The 26,013-nt window shown below is 41.3% G+C and overlaps 1 protein-coding gene across 3 annotated transcripts in view; it reads left to right on the top strand.

Annotated features, from left to right (window-relative positions):
- The first annotated feature begins 1,387 nt into the window (after positions 1–1,387).
- The window catches only part of SLC1A3 (solute carrier family 1 member 3), a 77,128-nt gene continuing 52,502 nt past the window's right edge, over positions 1,388–26,013 (top strand). Inside the window, exons 1-3 of one of the 3 annotated variants that reach the window (XM_007095464.3) lie at positions 1,388–1,663; positions 3,289–3,561; positions 22,354–22,491. In XM_007095464.3, coding sequence (XP_007095526.2) covers positions 3,381–3,561; positions 22,354–22,491 — 319 coding nt within the window. In that variant the 5' untranslated portion in view covers positions 1,388–1,663; positions 3,289–3,380. Of the gene's footprint in view, positions 1,664–3,288; positions 3,562–8,306; positions 8,486–22,353; positions 22,492–22,883; positions 22,967–26,013 lie in introns of those variants that run through there. The other 2 variants (XM_042996394.1, XM_042996403.1) reach the window with 2 other exon arrangements.

The following is a 26,013-nucleotide window of genomic DNA, read 5'->3' as shown; positions in this document are numbered from 1 at the left end:
CGTTCTGCATTTATAAGAGCTATTTCATGTTTACTATGTATCAAGCATAGGACTGGTTCTTGCCCTCAAAGAACTTATAATTCAGTTGAGAAGCCAAAGCTTAACATGATTTTAAAAAGAAAGGATTAGCAGAAAACAGAGTGTAATTAAGTGTTAAACAATGTGGTACAGATGCTAAGTGACCTAGGAGATCAGAGGAAGAGAAAGATGGCTGTGGGCTGGGACTGTCAAGAGTATATATTTTCCATAAACTCTTAAAATTATGCCACGTTTAAAAGTTGTTATGATTGCTGCTCATTTGTAATTTTAAATCATTTGCATGATTCACCATTGCTTTCCAACCAGTAGCTGTTCGAAAGGGCTTAAAAGAAACAGTTGATGTTGGCAGGAGACGTATCTTTAGCAAATCTCCTGGATTTGCCAATGAGGGAAAAACATACCTTCCTGTTGGATAACAGACACGAGAACTAAGCAGATCTTGCATGGAGAATATGCGATTTAATGAGCAGGAATACAGAACTCTGGCTGCAATTTTTGGTATGCATTTTTGTCTCTATTAAACTTTTTTTCTTCATGCTAAACAACTTCTAAGTTTTGGAGCTGAGTCGAGCTTTTTCCTTGTTTAGATCTATTTTCACAATATATTTTTATTTCTAAGAAGAGTGAACTAAAACTGCAATGAGAATTTTCTAATTCCTAAAAATAATGGCACTTGAGGGGACGGGTGTGAGGGGAGTGGGGGCAGTGGGGGCAGTGGGGGGGGTGGGGGGTGGACAAGGAGGATGTTTAGCTTCCTTTAAAATTGAAGCATCAATCTGCACAGGAACTTATCTTTTGAAATCACAAACCTTCAAGTGTGCATTTACACTCTTGGTCCTAAAATGCTTTTTACTTTATAGTTCAGCAAAGATCCTGGTCTCTGTGCGTTGCTTTTTCAGTCTTTGCAATGCAAAGTTGGAGCTAAATTAGATTTGTTATAACAGAATTTAAACTGCTAACATAGAGGCATGTCTCATCTTGTGTTTTGAGTAACTTTAGGCAAGTTTAGAGAATAGTAGCAAGCACTTTTTCCCCTCCATACTTGTTGCGTTCTGGGTCTTCCCAAGAAATGTCAGTTATTTCCCCCAATTCTGAAAAGAGGGACTCTTTCATAACAGTGTACAACCAGGCAAAAGAGCACTCTCGTGTTTCCTTCAGGGGGAGGAAACCTGTAATAATGCGAGATAATTAAATTTCGCCTTAGAAGAGTCTTCTTTGAAACGTTCTAATCAAGACTTCCAGCTTTCTGAGTGTGTGTGAGCTTTATTTTGCAATTCTTCCTGGTCCCGGTTCTGCATTCCTAATGAAAGTGAACTGACAAAGCGTGAAAGTGGTCTAAGGAGCAAAACAGAGCCAGCAAGCATGCTTCTGGTGAGCCAACATTAATCAGTATTCCAGAAACCTCGGGTTTGCGCCCTCCTTCCCTGTGGTGTTTTCATTTTTCCCCACTCCCCCTGTCCCGGGCGCAGACTCCTCCCCTTTTCTTAAGTTGCCCCGATAGTAACTTGCAGTTTCAGAGCGCATGCATGCCGGGCTCGTGGCGTTCGTTACTCTTCCGTACCTGCTGCGGAATTCACCTTGTCATTGCCTGGGGTACCTTCCACCCGTTACAAAATCCGAAAAGGTAAGTCTGACGTCCTGTCTTGCCGCCGGGCTTCCCCTCTCCATGCACGTCTCCGCCGATGGATTTTGTTTCGCGAGCAGAGGAGCAGCGAGAGTGAAAAGCTAGCCATTTTGGTAGATAAAGTCCACGTTAGTAATTTAATGTAATGAGCGCATGGTGTCCGCTTATGCCGTGTCCGCTCTTAACTCGGAGTTGAGTCATTCAGGGTGGACTGGGGGTAGATTGTGGTTCGGGAGCTAGAAAAGAATCAAGGCTGAGCTGGTCTGTTTAAAAGTGACTGGAAAGGGAACCAGAGGCTAGTTTAAAAAAAAAAAAAAAAAAACTGGTCTCTCGTCTGTCCCCTTCCTCACTCCTCCCTAAACTTCTAATCTGCCGTGACGTCTTCAACAAGCCGTAGGTCTTATTATCACTGTCCCCAAGCTGCAATTTTATTTAAAAGTCAAAACTGTTAAGACGAGTCTCTTTTTCCACACTTGGATTTGCCAAAAGCTCCGGAGGAGTCTTTTGCTTTCCAGTTACCTCCCCCGCGGACGCACACGCTGGCTGTTGGCGTTGCCATATACACACGTCCACAGGCACCACTGATTTTTACTTGGATTGATCTCGGGAAAGATTGTGGATTACAAACCTTATACAACCGGAGGAATCCTTTGATTTTTTTCAAAAGAACCGATTTCCACCCGGGAGAGATTGACTTAGATATTTGAATAACCTAGGAGCGCTTTAAAGAAACTAGAAACCACACGCTGTAATGTTTGGAATGAAAATTGGATTCGCCTCATCTGTTCTAGAAATTCTAAAATTTTGAAATACCCAGAAGTCGGTGATGGTTTCCTCAGGAGACTCCGATATGATTGCCACAAAGACAAATGCTACTTTGTACTTATACTTGTGATAAAAATGGAAATAAATGAATTACGATTACAGATAATGCATAGATAGGCTCAGAGAACTTGGCTTGTTTCAGAGAAAAAATTAAAAAGTTACCCTGCAAAATAGTCAAATATATTTCCCAAGTCCTGTGCATATGTTCTTTTCATTGCGTTCTTTTCATGATCATATTTATTAGCTGATATTATCGTGGTTTTTTTTTTTTCCTTAATGAAGAAAATCTTTATCATTTAAAACAGAAAGCCCTGAGGATGAAATATCAATATCTTAATTCATTTTATTGACCTGGTTACGCCTTCACCGGGTACACAACATAAGCCAGCAAGTAATTATTGAGCGCTTCCTGTGCGTTCAATTCAATTAGACATTTATTGAGGGTGAACATTATGCAAAAAGCACTTGGCTGGTTCTGGGGGAGACTGAGGGGGTGGGGGCTGCTTAGTCACACTCGGCTCCGATGAACCCTTTTACAGCCTCATTGGAATAGGAAGGGCAAATTTTTAAAAATAGAACACACATTTCTGCTGGTAGATTCCGAATTGATGCACATTTCCCACACGTGGTCCTGTAAAATATGCACCTCCCACCCAGCCTTGAAACCTGGCATTGCGGCTCTCTAGCTCTTGATTCCTACTGAGATTATGCAGCATGCCAACAGCTTGCCCTGCTGTGGGGCAGCCCTGATTTCTCACCCCTGCAGGCTGTAACTCTTGTCTCTCCTCTCCTTGTTCTAGTTGCGTTCTCTAACACCAAAGAGGTCTGGCTTTCCGGGGGTGATTCCGAGACGTTGAAGTGCAAAGAAAAGACATTCCTACAGAAGTAAAATATGACTAAAACCAACGGAGAAGAGCCCAGGATGGGGGGCAGGATGGAGAGATTCCAGCGAGGAGTTCGTAAGCGCACACTCTTGGCCAAGAGGAAAGTACAGAGCATCACAAAGGAGGATGTTAAAAGTTACCTTTTTCGGAATGCTTTTGTACTGCTCACTGTCACTGCAGTCATTGTGGGTAAGTCACTTGATAACAACCGAAAAAAAAAAAAAAAAAGGATCTTGTTTCTCTGGGGCATCTGGCTCCCTGGGCGTATTATCAGATGGACGGATGGTAGGTATTCAAAATAATAGTCTAGGCTTTTTTCTCCCACTAAATGACAGTCTGTTGGCATGTTTGAAGCAATATACGGTAAACACACCAGAATCTGAAAGAAGCATCATTTGGCATTATGCAAATCAATCGATTGTGTGGAGAAGAGAAACAAATCAAATGCTTTCCCATCTCATGGAAGCATAAGAGTGACAATTTAATCATTAGGCCTGAGCAGTTAAATAACAATAAAAACAAGCAAACATATGCTAGATTTGGCCCAAATGTAATCATACAATGTCGCTTTCACTTAAAGCTAATTTATGCAATTAGTACATGAGATACAGGTTCCTAATACTAATTATATTCTAACCATTCTAATGGGTGCTGACTTGAAACTGGGTATCATGCCTAGAGGTAGAGACTTTTACGTGTTTGCATCTCCCATCCAGTGACTGGAAAAGGTAAATTGAGACAAATGTTACCACAGATCTTTTTCATTCATTTCTTGCCATAAATAACTATCCCTTCTCTGCAACATTGCAGCCTCTTACAAACTTAGCATTGTTAACAGCAACCTGTACTAATAAAACATTGTTTTGTTTGATTTATTGGAATCTGAAATTATTGTTTATTATTTATGGGTGGAAGATAGCTGAAAAAACTACTTACTGGGAAATTTTGACTGAACAAATACAGAAATCTTTAGGCTGGTAAACGTGCAAGCTAATGCCATGTTATAAAAAATTAAATTTCTACTAATCCGACCCAAAAGGGGGAGGGGGCATTAGTGTACAATTTTAATCTCTGTCTTGGAGTTTGCCAAGGTCTCTATCAAATATAAAGAGGTAATGACAATAAAAACTAAGACAATTTTGTGGCATGTAAATATAACTGTATTCAAAAAGATAGGATTCTTAAATTGCAAATAGGAATACGACAGAATAGTTTGTCGCAAGACTTTCAATATATTCCATCTCAATATCTTTTGCTCCTTTTAGTAATTGTTGGTCATCAATGACCGTTCAATTCATTTTAGAGATGTTCAAAGAGAAAATGTCCTGATTGACTCAGGGACATAATGGCTTTCTTTAGTAGGTTCCCAGGTTTAAATACATTCCTGAAGGAAGTATTTCAGTGCTTTGTCGTTGTCTTGGAAGTTGATGTAACACTCAGCAAGCTCAATTCATTTTTTGCTTTGAATTACAGTCGTTGCCAAGCCAAACAATAGCTGCCAAATAATAATAATAGTGAACGCTGATGGAGTACTGTTACAGCTGCTTAAGTAGTGTTTTGCCTAGATTAGCTTACTTCATCCTCAAACAAGCCTATGAGTGAATGGGCAGGAATGATTAGTATGATCCTTGTTTTAGAGATGAGAATACTGAGCATGGAGAGATCAAACAACTTGCCCAAAGTCATGCAGATAGTAAACGCTAGAGCTCAAAGTCAGACTCAAGCTATCTAGGCCCGGGGCCATTCTCTTAACCACTTTGCCATCCTGCCTTTGTGCTCTGCAAACTAGTTGGCATCTTGTGAGAGATTCCAGGAAGAGAAATGCTGCTATGTCTTGGTAGAGGCCAATTAGCAAGCAGTGCTACATGCATTCACATAGCATTGTCATTTTACTATATGATTTACCCAGTCAGACCCACAGAAAACTTAGAATTCTCCTACAGATGATTAAGCCACATCCCTGTCATGCATTTAGCAAATACTCATTTATTCTACAATCCTGTACACATAATAATAGAGCTCAGTGATACTGGAGTATGTTTGGAAAAGATGCAGAAACATTTATTCAACATGGTGTTCCAAACACAAGAAGAGTTCAATTTCTTTTTTTTTTTTTTTTTTTTTTTATAATTTTTTTTTTCAACGTTTTTTAATTTTATTTTTGGGACAGAGAGAGACAGAGCATGAACGGGGGAGGGGCAGAGAGAGAGGGAGATACAGAATCGGAAACAGGCTCCAGGCTCCGAGCCATCAGCCCAGAGCCTGACGCGGGGCTCGAACTCACGGACCGCGAGATCGTGACCTGGCTGAAGTCGGACGCTTAACCGACTGCGCCACCCAGGCGCCCCTGAAGAGTTCAATTTCTAGAACAGAAATGTTTCAGTTAAAGAATAAAGGAATGGAAAGTAATAAAACCTGCACATGGAAAGCAGATTGATGGAGAAGCAAGTTCCTAAGTGATTACAAAGACATATCTCTAATAGAAGGAAGATAATGCCAGGACTTAATGGTCCATTTTCTCTATGAGTTCTGGGATCATTTCCTAGCCCAGCGAGGACTTTCCTAAGATTTGTGAGAGTTGCAGTGAGTTGGCTGAGCTGGGGTAGATAACTTGGCAGGATGTCCTCATGGTTGGCTTTACTAATGGAAACTGAAGAGGTAGAAGTAATAAGAAGGCACTAACAAAGAAACAAATAAAAAGAGCTCATTGACAGTCAGAGAGACCACTGAGTCTACACCAAAGACTTGGAATGGCCAATAGACCACTTGGTAGCAAACAGACTTAGGAGAGAAGGAAGAACCCTTCAGTTATCTCTTGGTGTGTCTTCCATTGAGGGCCCAATGAAAACAAAGGCTCCATTTAGCTTGTCACTGGGTACCATGTCTACATCAGCCCTAAAAGAATAATAAGAGCATGTCTGGACTTCAGCTCTCTAATTCATTTGCTGCAGCATTGGACAAAAAAATGGGAAGATGCTCTCAAGGAAGAAGAAAAGTTCTTTTCCCCAAAGAAGAGATGAGAAGAACCAAATTCTTAGGTTTTAATAATTTTTTTAATACAATTTTTAATACAAAAAAAAAGCCCTATATATTGGGTAAATTTTTTATTCCATCTGTTTTCTTTTGTCTTTTTGGAAAAAAATAAATGTGCATTTAGTATGTTGAAGTGGAAACTAGAAAAGTATTACAGAGGAGGAGTAGAGACATGTGAATCCATATAGTCAGATTAAAGTAGAGAATTATAAATATTTCAGTATTAATTCCTCTACAAGCACAGGCCTAGAACCATGTGTGCAGTTTGTGACATTCCCAATGCCATTTCTAAGTCGTGTCACAGTCCGAATGTGCCATGCTATGTCAAAGCCACGTAATGAAAGCAAATTAGCAACCTGAGAAGGCAACACCAAGTGTTAAGTCTCTTTAAGGGGGTTCATTACTAAAGCATTAGATAAAGTGTCTCCCAGGGCTGTTGCAGACATCTGTCTAACAAAAACCACACTGAGAAGAGTGGTTACTATCTTTCTTCCTCCAGGAAGCACTTTCTCATTTCAAACTGTGGTAAATGGTATGAGAGTGACCTCAGACATCTCGCTGAAAGAAAGGGAAAGTCCTTTGTCATGTTTAAGTCATAGAATGCCCATCTTTCCACATCCAGGGAGCAAAAAGCACAATAAAAATGAAATCTCAGGCTAAAAATTTTTGAAGAAATGGGTCATAACATCAGCTACGAGGGGAAGGAAACTAAATAGAATTGCATAGAACTGGATGGTGGTTTTACCTGAGGGAGTTCACAAACAGCAACTAGCATCTTTCTCTGCACACACACACACACACACACACACATGCACACACACACATGCACACACGCACACACGCACCTTTTATGTTTGGGTTGTCCTTTATATGGGTTTGAGAAAAATTGGTGACTTTTCAGAAAAGAAAACATACTGGCTACATGTGTATAAAGCATTTCTCATCATTACCTTATAATCTTTGGCAATGAATGTAAATGGCACTATAATTCAGCGCAATTCGATACTATCTCTGAAGGATATACAAGAAACTGGTCATTGTGGATGCTTCTGGGATGAGAGCTGGGTGTCCGGTAATGGGATGGAAGGAATATTACTTTCCTCTAAGTTTTTGTATGGTTTGAAGGCTTTTCACCACATTCGTATATTATCTACTATTATCTATTATCTGCTGAATAATTTTTTTTTTTTAAAGAAAGATTCAGTGCTATTCAGCAATTTAACACATACTAAATGTTGGGTATCTGGTCTGTGCTATGCAATAGAGAATCTTAGCCCTCGGGTAGTTTAGTAGAAGAGATAAAAATGGGATGACAAAGGAATAGACAAATTTCAGAGGTAGTAATAAGGAGTTTTTTGTTTTGGTGAGGTTTTTAATTATGTCAACATTTTTTAAGTGAAATCATATCCATACTGTTGTATATAATATATGATCTTTGTGTTGATACTTTAGAGGTTGTACTTTTCTTGTTAACAACCTAGATGTACCATGTGGGAAAAAAGAATACGGCTTTTGATGAAGCATCGACTGGATTTATATGTGAACTGTATTATTTAATAGCTGTATGATCCTAGAGAAGGCGTTTAACTGCTCTGTGCCTTGGTTTCCTCATATATCGTTACACATATAATATACATTGCAAACACTAACACTGTGCCAAGCACTGTTGTACGTGCTGTTAATACATTGGCTTTATTTAATTCTCAGAACAAATAAGGCAGGGAGGTATTCTTATTCTTATTTCACAGATAAGGAAACAGCTCACCAACTGGGATGCAAATCCACTGTTCTGGCTGGAAGTTTATACTCTTACCCACCACACTCTTCTGAGTGCTGGTCCCTGCCCTTGGGGCATGTCCATTCTTGTTTTATGACATCAGTTAGCTGAGGGTGTGCACTGACCCAACAACAGAAGCGATGGAAAGGACACATGGAATTGAGACCTCAGTCCCAGGGGCACCCTGCATCTTGACGATTGATTGATGGCACGTGAGCATTGACAGAAGAGCCGGACTGCAGCCTGTTGGGTTGGTCCAGTTGCTGACTCGGGTGACCGAGGGTGCTGGTGCTCCCAGTAAAGGTAGAATACAGGAAGACTGGGGGAGTGGGAGGGATGATTTCGGTTTTTTGGACATGTTGATTTGGGAATGTAAACGTTACAACGGGAATACAGTGCAAGAGGCTCAGGGTACATAGAGATTTTGAAGGTATTCTTTTGATGTCGAGACTGAACAAGGACAGTTCTGTCTTTGAAGGTTAAATGGATAATGATCCATGAATCGGGTTATCCTCCTGCATCAGCTGCTCTGTAAGTGAGACCATTCTCAGAACACAGTTAACTCTTCTTTATGAGTAAAGCAGTAACCTCCCAGCAAGGCCAGGTATTTTGTACCTTCCACACGTACGCAGTATCTGGCCGAGTCAGCCAGTTCAGTCAGACAAGTTTACCGATGTGGTTAGCCATCCGCTGCTGCACTCAAGTGATCGGTGATGGGACCAAACGAGCCAAGGGCTTGAGTGGGTGGTGCGGGTGTAGAGCGGCACCCATGCACCCGTGCGGGCAGCCTCTCAGCTCACCAAAAGAAAGGAGTCTCCACACAGTTGAACAACAGGAACCCAAAGAATGGTGAATGATTCCCAGGCTGGGATTTATGGTTCCTTCCACACTTCCTGGAAGTGAGAAGAGAGAGAGGGAGCTTCAGGAAGCTTCTAGAAAGGGTGGCTCCTGAGGCAGGCGCTCCCCGGGTGCTGAGCTCCTCTCAGAGGCCCCTGGGGACAGACGGCTGGGAGGGAAGTGTCAGGCCTAAGGAGCTCAGAAGCAGTGGATTCACAGTGCCATGCTCTGGAGAAGGGACACAAGGATAGGGTGTAGGGACTAGTGATGTTCCTCTGTTTTGTCTTCTCCCCCAGGGAGCAGAAACAGAAAAATTGTCAGGGGCAGCTATAACAACTACCTGACATGTGCTTACAGCTCACTTGGATCCCAGCCCTCAGTTTCATTCTCAAAAAGCATTCCAGGGAGCTGCCTCCTATCCTGGGGTTTAAGTCTGGCACACTATAGGGGAGTGGATCAGAGCTATGGACTCTGGAGTCAGACACTTTGAGGTTTATTTATGTCCCAGTTCTGGAACGGAGCCTCCGTTCCTTCATGTATAAAATAGAATAATTGTAACTCCTCTCTGCCAGGATTTATGTTCCAATTCTGCCGCTTACAACCATGTAACTTTTAATAATTTCCCTAAGGGCTTGACAGGTAGAGTATCCACACAAACTGTAAACCCCTCATCTTTTGCTTGTGCCTTTGCTCAGGCACCAAGTGGAAATGCACACCGATTCGCTGATGCTTTCTGCTACAGGACTGAGACCCAGCGATGGGGGTGGGGGTGGGGGGACAGGGACTAGGAAGGGGAGAAGAGAAGATGGTCACCTGGTTTATGGGTAGGAGAAGCGGCTTCTATTTCCTTGGCCAGAGAAGAGAGCCAAGCAGAGTTGTAGGAAGAGATTTAGCAGTTGTAAAGGGCTTTGAGAGGCAGAGCTGAAAGCCTCAGAGAAAGTAATACTGTCATTATCTGTCCCTTACCCACCTGGCCTCCGAGCTGAAGCGGAAAGTAATCCCCTGGCACAGCCCTTATCATAATACCGACTGCTCGATGGAAGGAGTACCTGGCAGTAGATGTCTTTCTCAGGAAAGTAAACTTGCTGAGAAAATGTTTTCAGTCAATGTTTGAACCTTCTCGGTAGCGCACTTTGTTCATGCCACTTGGGACCAATCTGAGAGTCAGGCACCTCCCTGGTTTCTCCTTTTTTCCAGCATTTTGGTGTCTGCCACTCCTTAACTGCCACCCCTACCAGAGCTGGGCAGGCCAGATGAAGTCTTCTGGAAACCTGGGAGGAGTGTTGTTGGTTTCTAACAGAGTTGGTCAACATTCTTCTGAAGTATGGGGCAGAGAGGTTGATTTGTTCTAAGATTGTCTCTGGATTTTTACTTTGCTGTCTTCTTCCTGTTCATTCAGATAATGAGGAAACTGAGCAGGCAATTTCAAATTTGTTTCTCTTTCAAGTAGGTGATCAAATAAGCAGGTGTGCTCGGAACAATTACCTGCAGTAATAACACCTTCCACCGCGGCAGTGTTACGGTTTACAAAGTGCTTCCAGGGTTCTCTCTCTAGCACCTCAATCCAGGGCCAGTCCATCCTCCTTCTGAGTAGTGTCTGCACAGGTCTGTGATGCAGCTGAGAAAGCACTGAGAGTCTCAAAGTCCTGGTGACAGAGCCAGCTCTGCCATCCACTCACTCACTTTGTGATTTAGGACAAATCGCTGGGCCTCATATTTCTTCATCAGCAAATTACATTTGGACTAATGTTTGCTTCCAGCTCCACAGTTCTATCACTGAACATCTGATTTGCCCTTCTCTAAAGCAGAATGAAGGGAATAAGATACATCAGTGTTCCCTTTCTACTCCTTGATGCCGTACAATGGCAGAGACCTTTTTCCTCTACTGTTGACCTCCCAACCCATCCTCGCCAGTCAGTCTTTCCCATCAACAAGCAGCTAAATTCTTGAGGACCCTGGAGTTCCTGAACTCTGGATGTGATAAACCCGTGTCAGAGCACACAAATGAGGCATGTCGCTGCAGAAGCCACCTCTGCCCAGCACTCTTCTGACCGTCTCTCATAAATCAGAGGAGGAGAGCTGTGAGTCCCTGTCCTTGCTACAGAGACAGCAGAGCTATGAAGAGCCTGCGGTATCTGGAAAAGGCAACTGGAATGAAAGCAGTCTTTTCCAAGTTGTACATTCCAGGTGTTAGAGTACTTGATATTTATTTATGGAACACTGGGGTGCTATCATTCATCAACTATTTGGTCTGGCAGCTAGGTGAGCTGTATCATTGCTACGAGATGAGGAAACGCACAGAGCACTTCAGGGCACAGAGTTTAGCCATTGTGCTCACCAAGTATAAAAATTAAGCGTTTTAGGTCAAGCTTCAGTGCTGTCAATGTTGCCCAGAGCTTACTCCCTAACCCAAGAATATTTCCATCACTATGCCCAATCAAGAGAGGTCCTGGAGTGGTTTTGAAAACAAAAAGAGAAGAACAAAACCCCCAAGACTAGATAAAGGAAGATATTCCCTTTGAATTAAGACAAGCGGGGAAAAGGCACTCCTTTTTCACTCTGTGTATCCTATCAAAGATTCAAAGGTAAATTAAGGAGCAGCTAGTTAAAAGGCACACTTAAGTTTTGAATTTCAAGACTGAGTTTCTGTCTCCAGAAGGGACAACTCCATTCTTCTTGTACCCAAAGAGACTTCTCCAGTTCTCCAACAATGATTCCAGGCCATAAACTGCTTCTGCTTCCCAGAGAGAAAACAATGGGCTATTAGCGAAAGATTTTCTATTCAGAATCTTGTAAGATGAAGCTCATTTGTCCCTAATGAGAGTAGAAATGGACAATTGCTGCCCTTCACATACTGAAAAGAAGGCCCCTGCCTTTAGACACATTGCATCCCTTGAAATTTCATCTTTAAAGCAAGTAAGGCAAAACCCCCGGGATATACGTGTGCTTGCTGGCACCTTCAGCTTGTTGATGAATGTGAAGGTAAAGGCATCAAAAAGAAAACTGTGAGTCTTTTAACAGACTGCCTATGACCAAAGTTATCTTTTTGTTTATTTATTTACTTTTGTCTCCTCGAATTTGCTTTTTTAAGGCAAATGACATAGTCATATAAAAAAGCCAAGATTCAGTGAACTTTGTAAATTCTGACACTGCGATGCTTCACACAGTATGTTGGATGATGAAAGAGTATGATGTGAAAGAGCTTTACACAGTATGATGGATGTTACCTTTGTCTGGTAGTTTCCAACGTGACTTTGCCGCTTTGGTGTACTTGTAACTCCAAGGGCTAATGCGTTGAAGCAAACATGATCCTATAATGGTGGAGTTCAAAGTTTTTTCAGATTCACTTCCTTGTCTCCGGGAAAAAAAGAACTGTTGGGTCAGAAAGTGATCCACTCACTAGAAATCTGAACGCAACTAGCGACTTTCTCTCCATGGCCCAGATGAAGTACACTCACTGTTAGAGCAAATTAGAGCAAGGTTGAGGAGAAACCAACCCAGACCCAAAGTGAATTTTTAGAAACATCCAGGCATCCAGCAGAAATGATGTGGTTTAGAATTCAGTCAAAAAATTTTTTTCAAGTCTTATTTTTATTTATTTAAGCAATCTGTACGCCCAACATGGGACTTGAACTCATGATTGCAAGTTCAAGAGTCGCATGCCCTTCCAACTGAGCCAGCCAGGTGCCCTGAATTCAGTCAGATTTAAAGATAAAAAATGTGAGCCAAATTTTTTGCTTATGTATTTTGTTATTTTACTTATGAAATACACTTACATTGCCCAAAATAAAAAATTACAAAAGGATATAAATACCTTGCTATCAGTTTCTTGTGTGCCTTTAGAATTATGAGTATAAAAATAAATACATATCCCGTTTTTGTTTTTTTTTTTGGCTTTTGTATACAAATGCTGGCATAGATTATATAGCCTGCTTTATACCTTACTTTTTTGACTTTACAATATGCCTTGGACATCATTCCTTATTAGCACAAAAAGAACCTCCTCATTCTCTCTTGGGGGCGCACTCTATGCATGTACCCTCATTTATTGAAGCCAATTCCTAATTGATGGCCACTTAGATTGTTTCCAACTTTTAGATATTTGTTAAATGGTATAAAGAATAATCCTGTACAAAAGTGATTTCCCCCAGGTATAGTGTATCTGTGGGGTATATGCCCAGAATTCAAATTGCATTCATGGTTTCTATTTACTCATAACTATTTTATTTTTTACCAGGAAGGAAAACAACGGGTGTTAATGATTTTAGTGGGATATTTTTTCAACGAGCATGAAGTGGACATTTAAAAGATCTGTAGGATTATTTGTAAGTTTAGTTAGCATTTCGCATAGCCTATGTCAGTGCGCTTTTAGGAAGAAAGCACCAGGCTTTTCAGAGCTCCTCAGGTTCTTCTGATACGGTTGTCTGCCAGAGTTGTATGCCGTGTGGACTTGGGTCTGCGTTAGTTACCCAGAGCTGGTTCGTCTGGGCTCCGCTGGCAGAACAAGGCTGGAGCAGGTATTTCCACCTCCAGCAACAGGAAATACCAAAGGACAAAAGACTGAACCAAGCCAGGGGACCAACTCTCTGAAGGATGTGGAAACAGGGGTGGGGGAGGGTCGAAAGGTTGCCTCAAACCCAGTAGCTTCTCACCAGGAAATGCCTGGAAGTTTGGGGTGAAACGGAAGACCAAGACCAGCAGACCTCTTGGGCAGGTAAATTCACCATTATGCCCTTGCCCTTCTTGTTAAAAATAAACTAATGGGACTTTATGTCCACCAGCTTCGGCAGGTTTGCATGAGACGGACTCACGACTTCTCCGGCTTGGGCTACACGCTAGCCAAGTTCTAAAATAGAAACTTTTATTTGATCTTTAAGAATTATTTATTGTCTACCTGCCGCAATAACTGTAATGGCCAAGTTGACAAAGCATTTTTTGATGTATTAAAAAATGCTGTCATATGCATTATCCAGGACGTTAGAATTCGTTAGAAGAAACGAGATGAATTCATAGTAAAGCAGTTAAGATTTATAATGCTTTTGGTTTACATGGTTCTTGTAAAATCAGAACCTTTAGGTGAGAATATTAAAGGTCACGAGAATTTTATTTTTTTATTTTTTTATTATTTTTTTAATGTTTGTTTTTGACAGAGAGAGAGAGAGAGAGACAGAGCACGAGTGGGGGAGGGGCAGAGAGAGAGGGAGACACAGAATCCGAAACAGGCTCCAGGCTGTGAGCTGTCAGCACAGAGCCCGACATGGGGCTTGAACTTACAGACTGCGAGATCATGACCTGAGCCGAAGTCAGATGCTCAGCTGACTGGGCCACCCAGACACCCCAAGAGGATTTTAGATATTGCCTTTTCTGACCTATCCCTCCCGTTTTGTGACAAAAAAAAAAAAAAAAAAAAAGTCCAAAGAGATTATATGATTTGAAGATGTGGGCTGTGGAAATAGGCAGGCCTAAGTTTCAAACCCCATTCTGCCAACATCAGTTACTGGTCACGTCACCTGGAACAAGTGGCTTACTCTTTCTCGGGTTCAGTCTCCACATCTGTAAGATGGTGCTATTAAATCCTGTAGCTTTGATATGAAGATTAAATCTTTAAAGTACCGACTGACATAATTTGCTGGCAGCGTCAGGCCCAGAACCTCATCCCAGATTCTCAGTCCATGAACTTTCTACCGCCTCACACCCACTGTCTTTTATATTCAAAAAAACAAGCCTTGTGAGAGAAACAGGAATCAGAAGCTATGGCTCCTAGTTTGTGAATCTAAAAACCTAAGCCATAGGGGCACCTGGGTGGCTCAGTCGGTTGGGTGTCCGACTTCAGCTCAGGTCATGATCTTGCGGTCCGTGAGTTCGAGCCCCGCATCGGGCTCTGTGCTGACAGCTCAGAGCCTGGAGCCTGTTTCAGATTCTGTGTCTCCCTCTCTCTCAGACCCTCCCCCGTTCATGCTCTGTCTCTCTCTGTCTCAAAAATAAATAAACGTTAAAAAAAAAAATAAATAAATAAATAAAAAACTTAAGCCATATGAGAAATCATAGCTCCGTTGAGATCCAGTTCCACAGGTCACGACAGAGTAATCACAGTTTGGAGGAGAGGATGTTCCTGAGGGTAGGCTTCTCTGCTCACAGAATGCAGTGGGGAATGGCATTTGCTGCAAAGCACAGAGTGAAGCGATTCCTCCATTCAGAAATGTGTTCAACACGGTTCAACGCGAGCCAGGCCCAGCGCTGCTGGGCACTGGTCATCTGAAAGAGAATTAACTCATGCTCTTTGTTTATTCGTTCATCAATATACTGAGCACCTACTGTGTGCCAGGAACTGTTTTCAGGGGCTTGATATATGTCAGTGAACAAACATACAGCAGGAAAACCAATCTTGATCTCTCCGAACTTATAGTCTAGGAGGCAGAGACAACAATGAACAACAAGCATAATAAGTTAGAAAATTATACTGTGTTTTGGAAGGTAATAAGAACTACTGAAACAAATTAAGGCGGCTGAGGGAGAAATTCAGGGTCGGTTCCAATAAGAAGATGACATTTGCACTAAGTCTGGAAGCAAACCTTGGAATCTCTGAGAAGAGCATTCCAGGCAGAAAGAAGAGCCAGCACCAGGGCCAGAAAGTGGGATCATGTCCGAGGTGGTGGAGTGACAACAAGGAGGCAAATGTTCTCGTTCTGGCTAAAGATCTGCAGGCCACGCTTATTCTGGATGGGGGTTTGAATGTCCTCTGACTGGTTTGCAGTGTCAGTGTTAGAAGAGCTAGTTAGCTCATCCTGGGTGGGCATTTGGTGGTATTCATATGGTGGCCTCAGAATATAAAGTCTTCCTCTAAAATCAGTGCCACTGTTACTTTTAGATACCCTTTTGTTATCTGAGCTCTTTGGGGACATCATATCTTCTTCTGAAGAATTTAGTATTGTGAGTAGTAATTCTAGAAAGCTGTGGTCTGCCAATCTGTTCATGACAGTTTGGAAACAGGGTAGAAACTCGAGTAAAATTTTACTATTTCAAACTGCAACATTTACCAAAAGGTAAATTGGGCGAATTGCTCCGAATTTTACTTCAACTTGTGCCACGTTTTTCTACTCTTAAATATTTTCTGGCTTAATATTTTCTGTAATTTTATCAGATTAAATATGGACCCAATTCTTTAAAACAGGTCTTTAGCTTTTAACGTGCTGTGCGTGTTTGGCCTTCAAAAGGAAGCCTGTGGTGGTGTTCTTTCTGAGGCTCTAGTGTGGACCTTGTGTCTTTAGAAAAGTGAAGTGGTATTTAATCTTCCAAAGAAGTGTTTGTTGTATAGGCTCTCTAGGGGAAACAGTGAACCCCTGAAGAAGTCACTTCTTGAGCTTTCTGTGTTAGAAGAAAGTATTTAAATAAAAATGCATCTTGGTTTATAGCATTCAACCAGCACTGTTAATTTTGATCACCTTAAACATTCCAGTAAAGATATTCCCTAGATTCTAGAAATCTTGTAAAATACCAAAACAGGAATGCTAGAAGACTCTTGACTGAGAATGAGCAATCTGAATTGAATTGTGACATCTGTGTTTTCTTTAATGTCACCAAGATGCAGATTGCAAAGTTTCCTTCAGCTGTAACAAACCCTTGGGAAGTTATTCTGATTTTTATGGTTATTTTTGCAGAGTAATCAATAATAAAGAATCTATTCTTTTGCATTAAAGGTCTGGAGGCCATAAAGGTTTTGATTAGCTCTGGGAACATCAATCAATGGGCTTCAAGTAAGACAGAGTCCTCAGCTCTGTAAAGGCAGTGAGCGGCTTTACCCAAGTGAAGAAAACCACCCCCCCTTGCTACCTCTAATTGGTCAGAAGGGCAGAGAGTAGAGGGCTCTGAGAAGTCTGTTCTTCAGGATGTGAGGATGGTTCAGGGAAGGCTTTTTATCGTTGCTGGGCTGTGTAATCAGAAACCTGAACTGCTTACCCAAAAAAGCATCTTCACGTTCAGAGCATTTCCTCTGTATTTGACACTGAGAGCTGGCTGACCTTATCACACTGGCCTCACCTCTAATATTGCCCAGCAGAGCAAAAGCTGAAGAAAAATGTCTTCTGTTTATTTATTCAACAAATGAACTGCAAAAAGCTAGATGTTGACTTCATTAAGCAAAATCAACAAAACCTTTGCCCAACTTAGGCTCTATCTCAGTTAAACTAACTCAAAATGGAATGAAAAGATAGGCAAAATATTGTGTACTAACTTAGGCTCTTTGAATTAGTACCGTGACTGTTGAGAGGCCATGAGTATAGCATAGTAAGTAAGAGTCTGGGCTTGGAGCTGAACAGCGTGGGTATGAAGTCCACCTCAGCCATCCCCCTGACATTGGGGAAGCAGCTTGACTGCTCCCTGCATTGACCGTGGCCCCAACCTCTACTAGCTGTGAGGTTTCGGCAGTTTACCTACCCTCTCGATGACTCCAGTTCTTCATGAGAAGTGAAGTGTAGGCTCTACTAGTCCTGGCTTCCATGGTCCTGTGAGGCAGTGTGCTTGGAGGGCTTGGCATCTTGCATGTACCCAATGACTGCTGGCTGTCGTCATTAAGCGTGGGACCCTGAAGCATGTTTTCATTTAATGTCCTCTCCAGCTTTGTTACTGATGGTTTCCAAGGATTAAAATGTGTACGGTGGGGCAAAAGAGGCAAGCTATTTTAATTAAAAGTTTTATATAAGTTTAGTTAAATCATTCCAAAGAAAGGGATTCAGTGTCACCATTTTAAACAGTGACTTAGCACTATGGTAACCATATTGTAAAGGGACCTGTGAAGGGTTCCAACATGTACTGGGTGCTTCTGGGACATTTCTAGCAGATCCGAGATTATTACTCAAGTGCTTCTGGAGTTTAGGGATTAGAGCTGCTGAAGACCCGGGAGCCAGGGTCTGTCCTCAGGCCTTGGCTACAAGGGTATATCTGTGTTTGAGAGGCATTAAAGTGTAGTAGAAAGAGAAGTGGGTTTTCTTTAGAATTCCCAAATCAATCACTTACTAACTCTGTAGACTTGAGCAAGTTCACTAGCTTTGAGCATCAGTGTATTCATTTTTGAAAATAGACATGATCATATCTACCCTCATAAAGTTGTGATGAGGATCATGCCACCTTGATTGAGCCCATTAAGGGTTCAATCAGTATTGCCCCTCCCAACATAACCTCTTCTTTCCTAGGAGTAGAAATGGCTCACTTGGTAAACCCTGAGATAGTAAACATACCAAAACATAGTCAGGGGCATCACTGACTCAAAGAGTATTTGCAGTGTGCTATCCCTCTAAACAACCCTTCTCTTCAAAGCTTTTGACCTGAAGCTATCCCTTTTCAACATATAAATGGTGACTCCTGTGTGCTTTCCCCCTATAAAGAAGAACTTTTAGAAAATGTGGGTTCCGTATTAGAGAATGCAAAGAAACTGAGACACTCTAGAGGAGCTGATGTCAGAACTACACTTCCAAGCAAGATCAGCTTATTGACTAGAAAAGCCTTTTGAGACTTTGCCTCCTGGCTGTTTTTCTGCTGCTCTGTTAGGCATGTATCTCCCTGGTAGACTGGAGTTAAGAGATGTCATCCGCCCACTGCCCAGGACTCACTCACTGAGCTGGCTTACTTTCCCTCCTAGCACCTAGATGAAAATTGGTGGCACTGAGTAAATGTGGGATTTGATGGGGGAAAGGGGGAGGAGGTACATGGAACTCCCAAGGAGAGAGTGTCTGGATACAGCTGGTGTGGCTGTAAGAGAGAATATAGTCAGGTTGGCAAGAGTTAGACTTTGGGAAATGGGGTCTAATGCACATAGGTTTAGAAAGAATAATCCCTTCCTTCATCTACACTGGCTTGTGTCTACCTGTATCGTTGATAGAGCAGCTGCTCTACCGGTTTTTTCCTAAATGATAAATAATGTAAATTTCTTAAACAACTTAATAATTTAATTAATAAATAACTTTCGGACTAGCCAGGATCCTACCCATCTATGGAAATATTGTTGTTTTTGAGTTAATGCATTTCTTTTTTTTTTTTAATTTTTTTTTTTAACGTTTATTTATTTTTGAGACAGGGAGAGACAGAGCATGAATGGGGGAGGGGCAGAGAGAGAGGGAGACACAGAATCGGAAACAGGCTCCAGGCTCTGAGCCATCAGCCCAGAGCCTGACGCGGGGCTGGAACTCACGGACCGCGAGATCGTGACCTGAGCTGAAGTCGGACGCTTAACCGACTGAGCCACCCAGGCGCCCCGAGTTAATGCATTTCTAATAACAAACAGCCAACTTAGAAGTGAAACTTGTAAAACCAAGTCTGGTCTTGTCATTTGGGAGATGTCTAAAATTCCTAATAGCTTGATATGGTCAAATTCCAGGTGACCAAAATGAGTATCTTGTGTTTATTGCACCCATTTTATGTTATAATTGAATGACAAATGTTTAAATGTGTTTTAAAAAAAGATCAGAAAACAATCAATTCCAGTGAAATTACATTTGATTAGAAGTAAAGTAAGATTTATAAATATTTATTTATTTACTTATTATAAGATGAAGCACTTATTTCAGTGTGATTTGGCCTTTATATGAACAAGCAGGAAAGCACCAGATATTACCAGAGCCTTTTTATAATTCCTATGTGCTGGTGAGGATACTGTGTTGAATAATGCACACCAAAAATTGGAACTAAATGCCTTACCTCAAACCAAGTTCCAGGAAGATTAAAGGTTCAATATTTTCAAACAAAGCAAGCGACCAAAGAAGGAAAAAGGAATTAAATATTTATCAAATTTGGGAGGAGGGAAATTAAAGTTTATAACTCTCGAAAAAATGACCTAATAAAAAAGGTATGTGGACCATATTTTATAAAAATGCAAAATACCTGTATATTTTAGAGTATTATAAAAATAGTTATAGCAAATATGTTACACATAGGCAAAGGATAATTATCTTTATTATGTAAAGAATTTATATCAGATACATACACACACACACAACACACACACATGCACACATAAATTCTTAAACTACTAGAATGTTTAAATGCTTGGAGAAAATACAATTAGGAGAAATGGTCAACATCATTAGATATTAAGTAAATTGAAAGGAAATAAAAAATACATACTATATACTCATCACACTCACAAATGTTATTTGTTTTAATAGTTGTTATGATAATTCTCCCCATATAGATAATATTAAAGCCTTCTCATCCACTAACGGAACATTAAACTGTTGGGCCAACCCACTAGAAAAACAATTTGATAACATGAATCAAGGTAGTGATATTCTTTAATGCACTGGTTTCCTTTCTCTAAACTACACTAAAAAATATTTCTAGTTATAAAACAGCCTTCATATATTTATCATAGTGCTCTTCATAAAAGCAAAAAAATGCTAACCAACCTAACTGTTCAACAACAAAGGAAGTATTAAGTAAATTATGGTACAATCATTAGATCTGGTATCATGAACCCTAAAAGTGATGCTTATGATAACTACATATGGAAAAGTATATTCTGTGTGATTTCCATATATTTAACTCTGTGTGAGAACATTCTGGAAAGAAACTCACAGAAGCACCAACAGCGCTTGTCTTTGCTCTATTGGAGACATAGGAAGTACGTGTGAAGGTCACAAATGTGAGCTCTGAGTCCGAATGCCTGGGTTTAAATCCCAGCTCTGTCACTTGAGTAACTTTTTGACTTTGATACTGAGTGGCTATTGGAGTTCAGCAAGTTTGAAGTTCACCATAATTAGATTTCCCCATCAGTACACTGGTGGTAAAATAGTACCTACCTCCAGGGGTTTTTGTGAGGATTAAATATAATAACGCAAGTAAAGCACTGACAATGGCTGGCATGTGGTAAGAGCTCGGTAAGCATTAGCTATTTGCTATTTAAGTGAGAGAATCAATAGAGGCAGGCTTCTGCCTTTTCTTTTGCGTATCTTCCAAATCACCTTTTTCTGTCTTGAACATATTACTGTTACATTGGGAGAAAAGCAATAACTATTTTCCTAAAGGCCCTGAAAACTGGATCAGCCAGATTTTCTAGTCACGTAGATTCAGACTCTTAATTGCAGTATCACAGTATATAATCAAAGAATGGATACTTCACAGTTGCTGAGACCCAAGAAATGAAATTAGGGTTGCTGTAATACTTGAAATGAACTTTGTGTCTCATTTCCTAAGAGAAGGAGCCCATTTCATAAGAAGTTAGGATGAGCCTGTTTCCTTAAAGGACTGCTTGCTTCCTTTGGAAAAACGTAGGTTCACCCAGTGTTCTCTCCCCCTACACCGACCTCCAGCTTCTAGATAACTCAGTATTTCTCTATAAGGCACATGTTTTAGTAATAGCAGGGCAAAAATTTAGAAAATATTTACAATAATGGAATAAATAAATTTTCCTGGACAAGGAAAGTAAATTCGGGAGAGGCGGCGGGGAGTACATTGATTCAGTAGGTCTGTTGATTTCCAAACACTTCGAAAGCTACTGTGTGTAATCCAATTTACATTTTACAATTTACTGTGTACAATTTACAAAATACAATTTACTGTGTGTAATTCAATTTACATATAAAGTTATTTTTAAAATAGATTTTAAAGTCCCAGGAGCAGAAGGAAAATGAAGGGGAAAATTGCTTTCTCTTTCTCTTATCCCCCCCCCCCCCCCCGCCCCGTTAGTGTTCAGGGAAAATTTTTGGAAAAAGGTCTCTGCTCATTTTGGAGTCTTCTCTTGCCGGCAAGTAACAAGTCTGTACAATACAGTTGCCAAGGCAATATCAAGACCATGTAGACAGAAAGCATGGTGTACAGACAGGGAGGTGATGGAAATGGATTAACAATGTGAGCAAGAGGAATTTTTTTAATTGGAAAAAAATAAAATCATACTGCCCTTTAATAAGTGCTTGTGCTAGCCGTCCTAATATCCGTTGTTACCAAGGAAATTCATTATAGTAAGAGGGTTTTTTTCTACATTGCCTTGTTCATGGATACATGATTTGTCTCCCAGTTATGCCCCTATCTTTGTAACTCTGTACCGAGCCACGTCAAACTTGGTTCTGCTGCATTTAAGTTAGACAAAGACATTTTTCATTTGCTAAAGCCAGAGACGTTTTTTCTTTAAGTCCTACTCGAAGCCCTGGATTCAGCCAGACCCTGGCAGATGGAAGAGACAGGCACACCCCTTGCTCCTAAAGCAGCACCAATATTTGCTGCTTAAATAAATGTACTCTCGTCAGACAGGAGTGACCACCAGCCAAATACTTCTTCATTCTCCTAGGACTGTTACTTCAGTTTTTAAAAGGGCTCAAGTTTTCTCCATCTTTTCTTTCCCCCTTCAGGTACAATCCTGGGATTTACCCTCCGACCATACAAAATGAGCTACCGAGAAGTCAAGTACTTCTCTTTCCCTGGGGAACTTCTGATGAGGATGTTACAGATGCTGGTGTTACCACTTATAATCTCCAGTCTTGTCACAGGTACCATATGCAGAGTTGTTTTTTTGTTCATTTGTTTGTCTGTTTGTTTGTTTTTTAAGTGTGCTTATTGCAAAAGATCGCTTAGAAAAGCAAATGCTTTAGGTTTCTGCTGGATGCATGCTCTGTTCTAGAAAAAAAAAAAGTCCCTTCAAAAACGATGGAAAGGAGGCTTTAGTAATGCATGAATGATTATAACTCTCGTATTTTACCAATCACAAGAGGAAACGGATTTAAACAACCACGTAATCTAGTCTGCCTCACTACAAAAGAGGCACCCTGCTAAACCCTACACAACCAGCCTTCTCTGACCACAGCGATATAGTTGACAACAGCGTACAACAGGTCTGTTTTCTCACCCTCTTATCCCACCCAGATAACATCTGGTTGGACAGCCTATTAGCTATTGATGCAAGAATGCTTGTTCTCAGAGCCACCAGGACTTGAGCGGGAGCCTTCTTGGAAGCCTCATCAAGAGGTAATACCCACAACGCACTCACCAATTCTGCTGCCACCAACACTTTATCTTTTCCTGGTGAACCCGCATGATTTCATTTCCTTCTCCAGTTGTCCCCCACCCCCGTTACCTATGAGGCTGGTGGGAGAATGGGGAGGGGGCAGGGGATTTCCCCATCTGGATATTTTTGTCAGCTGACACTTGGATTCTCGAGGAGTGGAAGCTTTGCAGGGTAGGATCTATTTTCTGTGACAGTAAGATAACAATCGACTCCTCCATGGGAAATGCTTCAAGACTCATTTGTACACGTGACTGGCGAATACAAATGGAGCCAAAAAGAAAAAAAAAAAAAAGGTTACTATACATTCCTTCCTGCCCACTCTTCTCTTTCCCCACAGCACACCTCTGACATGAAGAAAGAATGTCCATAGACACCGTCCCAGCAGGATGGTTTCTAGGTTTGTAGCTAAAGCCCAGAACTCAGGTATTACTGACCCTGTTCTCTTCTCCACCCGTGGCTCACTGTCCCTCCATGGGTACATCTCTCCACCTCTATGTGAGCTGGCTCCAAGCATCTTTCCCCTCCCAGGGAGTCCTCAAGGATATTTATAATCTCTTCTCAAGATCTCTGTGTAGTAAGAATTTCATAGCACAACTCAAAAGTCATAGGGCAAGATTCTGACTGCTGCATGCCTGTGAGGGCTGGCCTAACTTGGACAGGAACTATATCAGCTCTTCCCCCAATGCCTTGCGGATCTCTACTGGCTTCCACTTGTTCAGGTCTTTAAACAAGTGATTGCATGTACAGGAGGCTCCCATTGGAGGGTGAACTGCCCATAAAGCAATCATGTAGGCAGGATGATTGGGATGCTTGTTTCTGAAACAACCTGGTCCATTGCTGACCAGGGGGTAATCCTAGCAGTCCCAATTCTTATCACCAAAGCTAGATTCATGCTGACAGGACCTTACATTCTCATTTTATTATCCACGTGTTGACATTTTTCTGCGAAGCAAGTTCTTGCAGTAGCTCTTAGAGGACAGAACTCACATGCGCCATTTTATTCAGTGGGCAAGTGTCCCTCTTCATCATCCCTACTGGCCAGTGTCTGACTTGAGTCCCTACAGTCTTCCTGGATGCAAACTTGAGGGGTTCTGGATTCCTTTATACTGTCTTTCAGTATAGTATCTAAGTCCCAGTATCTAAATATTGGGACCAGTATTTAGAGGTTTCTGCTTTCTGATATCTGTGCTGAAAACCCACATGTTACCCTTCCAAGAGGAAAGCCCTCATTTGGCCCAATTAGAGAAAATATTATTTCCCCTTAATAGCGATCTTGCTCGACAATTACCTCCAAGTGGAATTTCCTGATATTTCTAATACTTAGTACATCAGCTTCGTTGAAGGAATACAAGCTGTCACTGAATAATTGTGCAGGAAAAAAAACCATGATGCAGTCTCTTTGCATGGTTAAAAAGAAATTTGTGGGAAAACCTTGGAAAAACTAGCAACATTTATAATATTGAAAGGAATTATAAGCTGCAAGCAACCAATATAAAATAAACTTTTAAAATGTAACCTACTTGCACGTTGGGGATGCTGCCGCTTGGGACCAGTAAGAGAGTCTCAGCCCTTTTCCAGGACTATGTTAAGGCAAAGGATATATGGGCACTGGGTGGCTCAGTTGTTTGCGCATCCGAGTTTTGATTTCGGTTCAGGTCGTCATCCCAGGGTCTTGGGATCAAGCCACGGTGAGTGTGGAGACTGCTTGTGATTCTCTCCCCGCCCTCCCCCCCACCTGGTCCTTCTCCCCAATGTGTGTACTCTCTCTCTCTCTCTCAAAAAAGAGAAAAAAAGGGGGGGGGATATAATTTAGTTTGCCAAAGATCTTTGTAAGGTATTAATCTCAAAGATTAATTTCCAAGCTACATAATATTTTGGATACTTATGATCAATTACAATGAACGATTGATTCAATAAGACTTTCCTTTAGGGTTTTAAATACGGTGATTCCAAACCAAAAAGGGGGCAGGGGGTATGTATGACCCTTTGGGAATGAGGAGGAAGAGAAGCCTCTACAAATTACATACATCCCTGGAGGACCCCTGTGTGTGTTGGGAGAAGCTCCTGGAGAATGTGTTGTCTAGGGAGGAAACAGAGTCAGGTCCATTATTTTAGAATGGAAAGGCATATTCAAATGCCTCCTGTGGCCAAGCAGGTGATGATTATATATGAAGCTGCCCTTTCAGGGTACTTTTTATTTTCTTTCTATGATAGAGAGAAATATCTTGTGTGTGTGACAGGGGAAGTAACAGGGACAAGTGTGATGACGAGTGGAAAGTGATCCAGCTGCACAATCGGATAGACAATGGGAGGCAAGGAGACTGTGGTGACCTGAAAAGTATCCGCTTCAGCCGATTGTTGCTCTGTGTCAACAAGGGCCAAATCTTCTGATTTTTTAAGAGGGTCCAGAAATCTAAAAAAACTTAAGAACCTCCTAATTTTTCAATGTTGATACAATTCACAGAACAAAACACTGCAAGCCAAACAAAGCTCCTCTACAGGCCAAATCCAACTCTTGGGCTAACAATATAAGAACTCAGGTGTGAATGTCGGTGTCATTCATTGTAAGAAATGCACTGCTGAGCTGGGGCGCCTATAGAGCTCTCACTGGGTTTCCCTTATGGCCTTATTCAAGTGTTGACAGTTCACACCAGAGCTCGAGTCAGTGTGCTGTCACGAAACATCACATTTATTGACGCTTAAACAAATAGCTATTGGAAAACCTGTCCTCTCCATCTTCTGTGTCACAGTTGTGCTGATCTTTCCTGCACCTGATAGGAACACCAGAATAAGAACTCGGGGGTAATGCTCCCACAGAAAGTATTTCCCAATGGGAAAATGTTTGACAGACTTAATGTTTTTAAGTCAACAAGTCCCAGGGTCTTGCCAGACAGAGATAGAAATGCATGAAGCCCTTACTACATGTGTTGGATTAGGTATTCTGTTTTAGAAGACTCTGTGCATTTTATTGTGCTAAAGTCACATTTAAACTCAGAAATCTAGGGGT

Source organism: Panthera tigris, chromosome A1 (genome assembly GCF_018350195.1).
Source record: "Panthera tigris isolate Pti1 chromosome A1, P.tigris_Pti1_mat1.1, whole genome shotgun sequence".
Classification (NCBI taxonomy): domain Eukaryota; kingdom Metazoa; phylum Chordata; class Mammalia; order Carnivora; family Felidae; genus Panthera; species Panthera tigris.
This window is presented reverse-complemented; position numbering and strand designations above follow the sequence as displayed.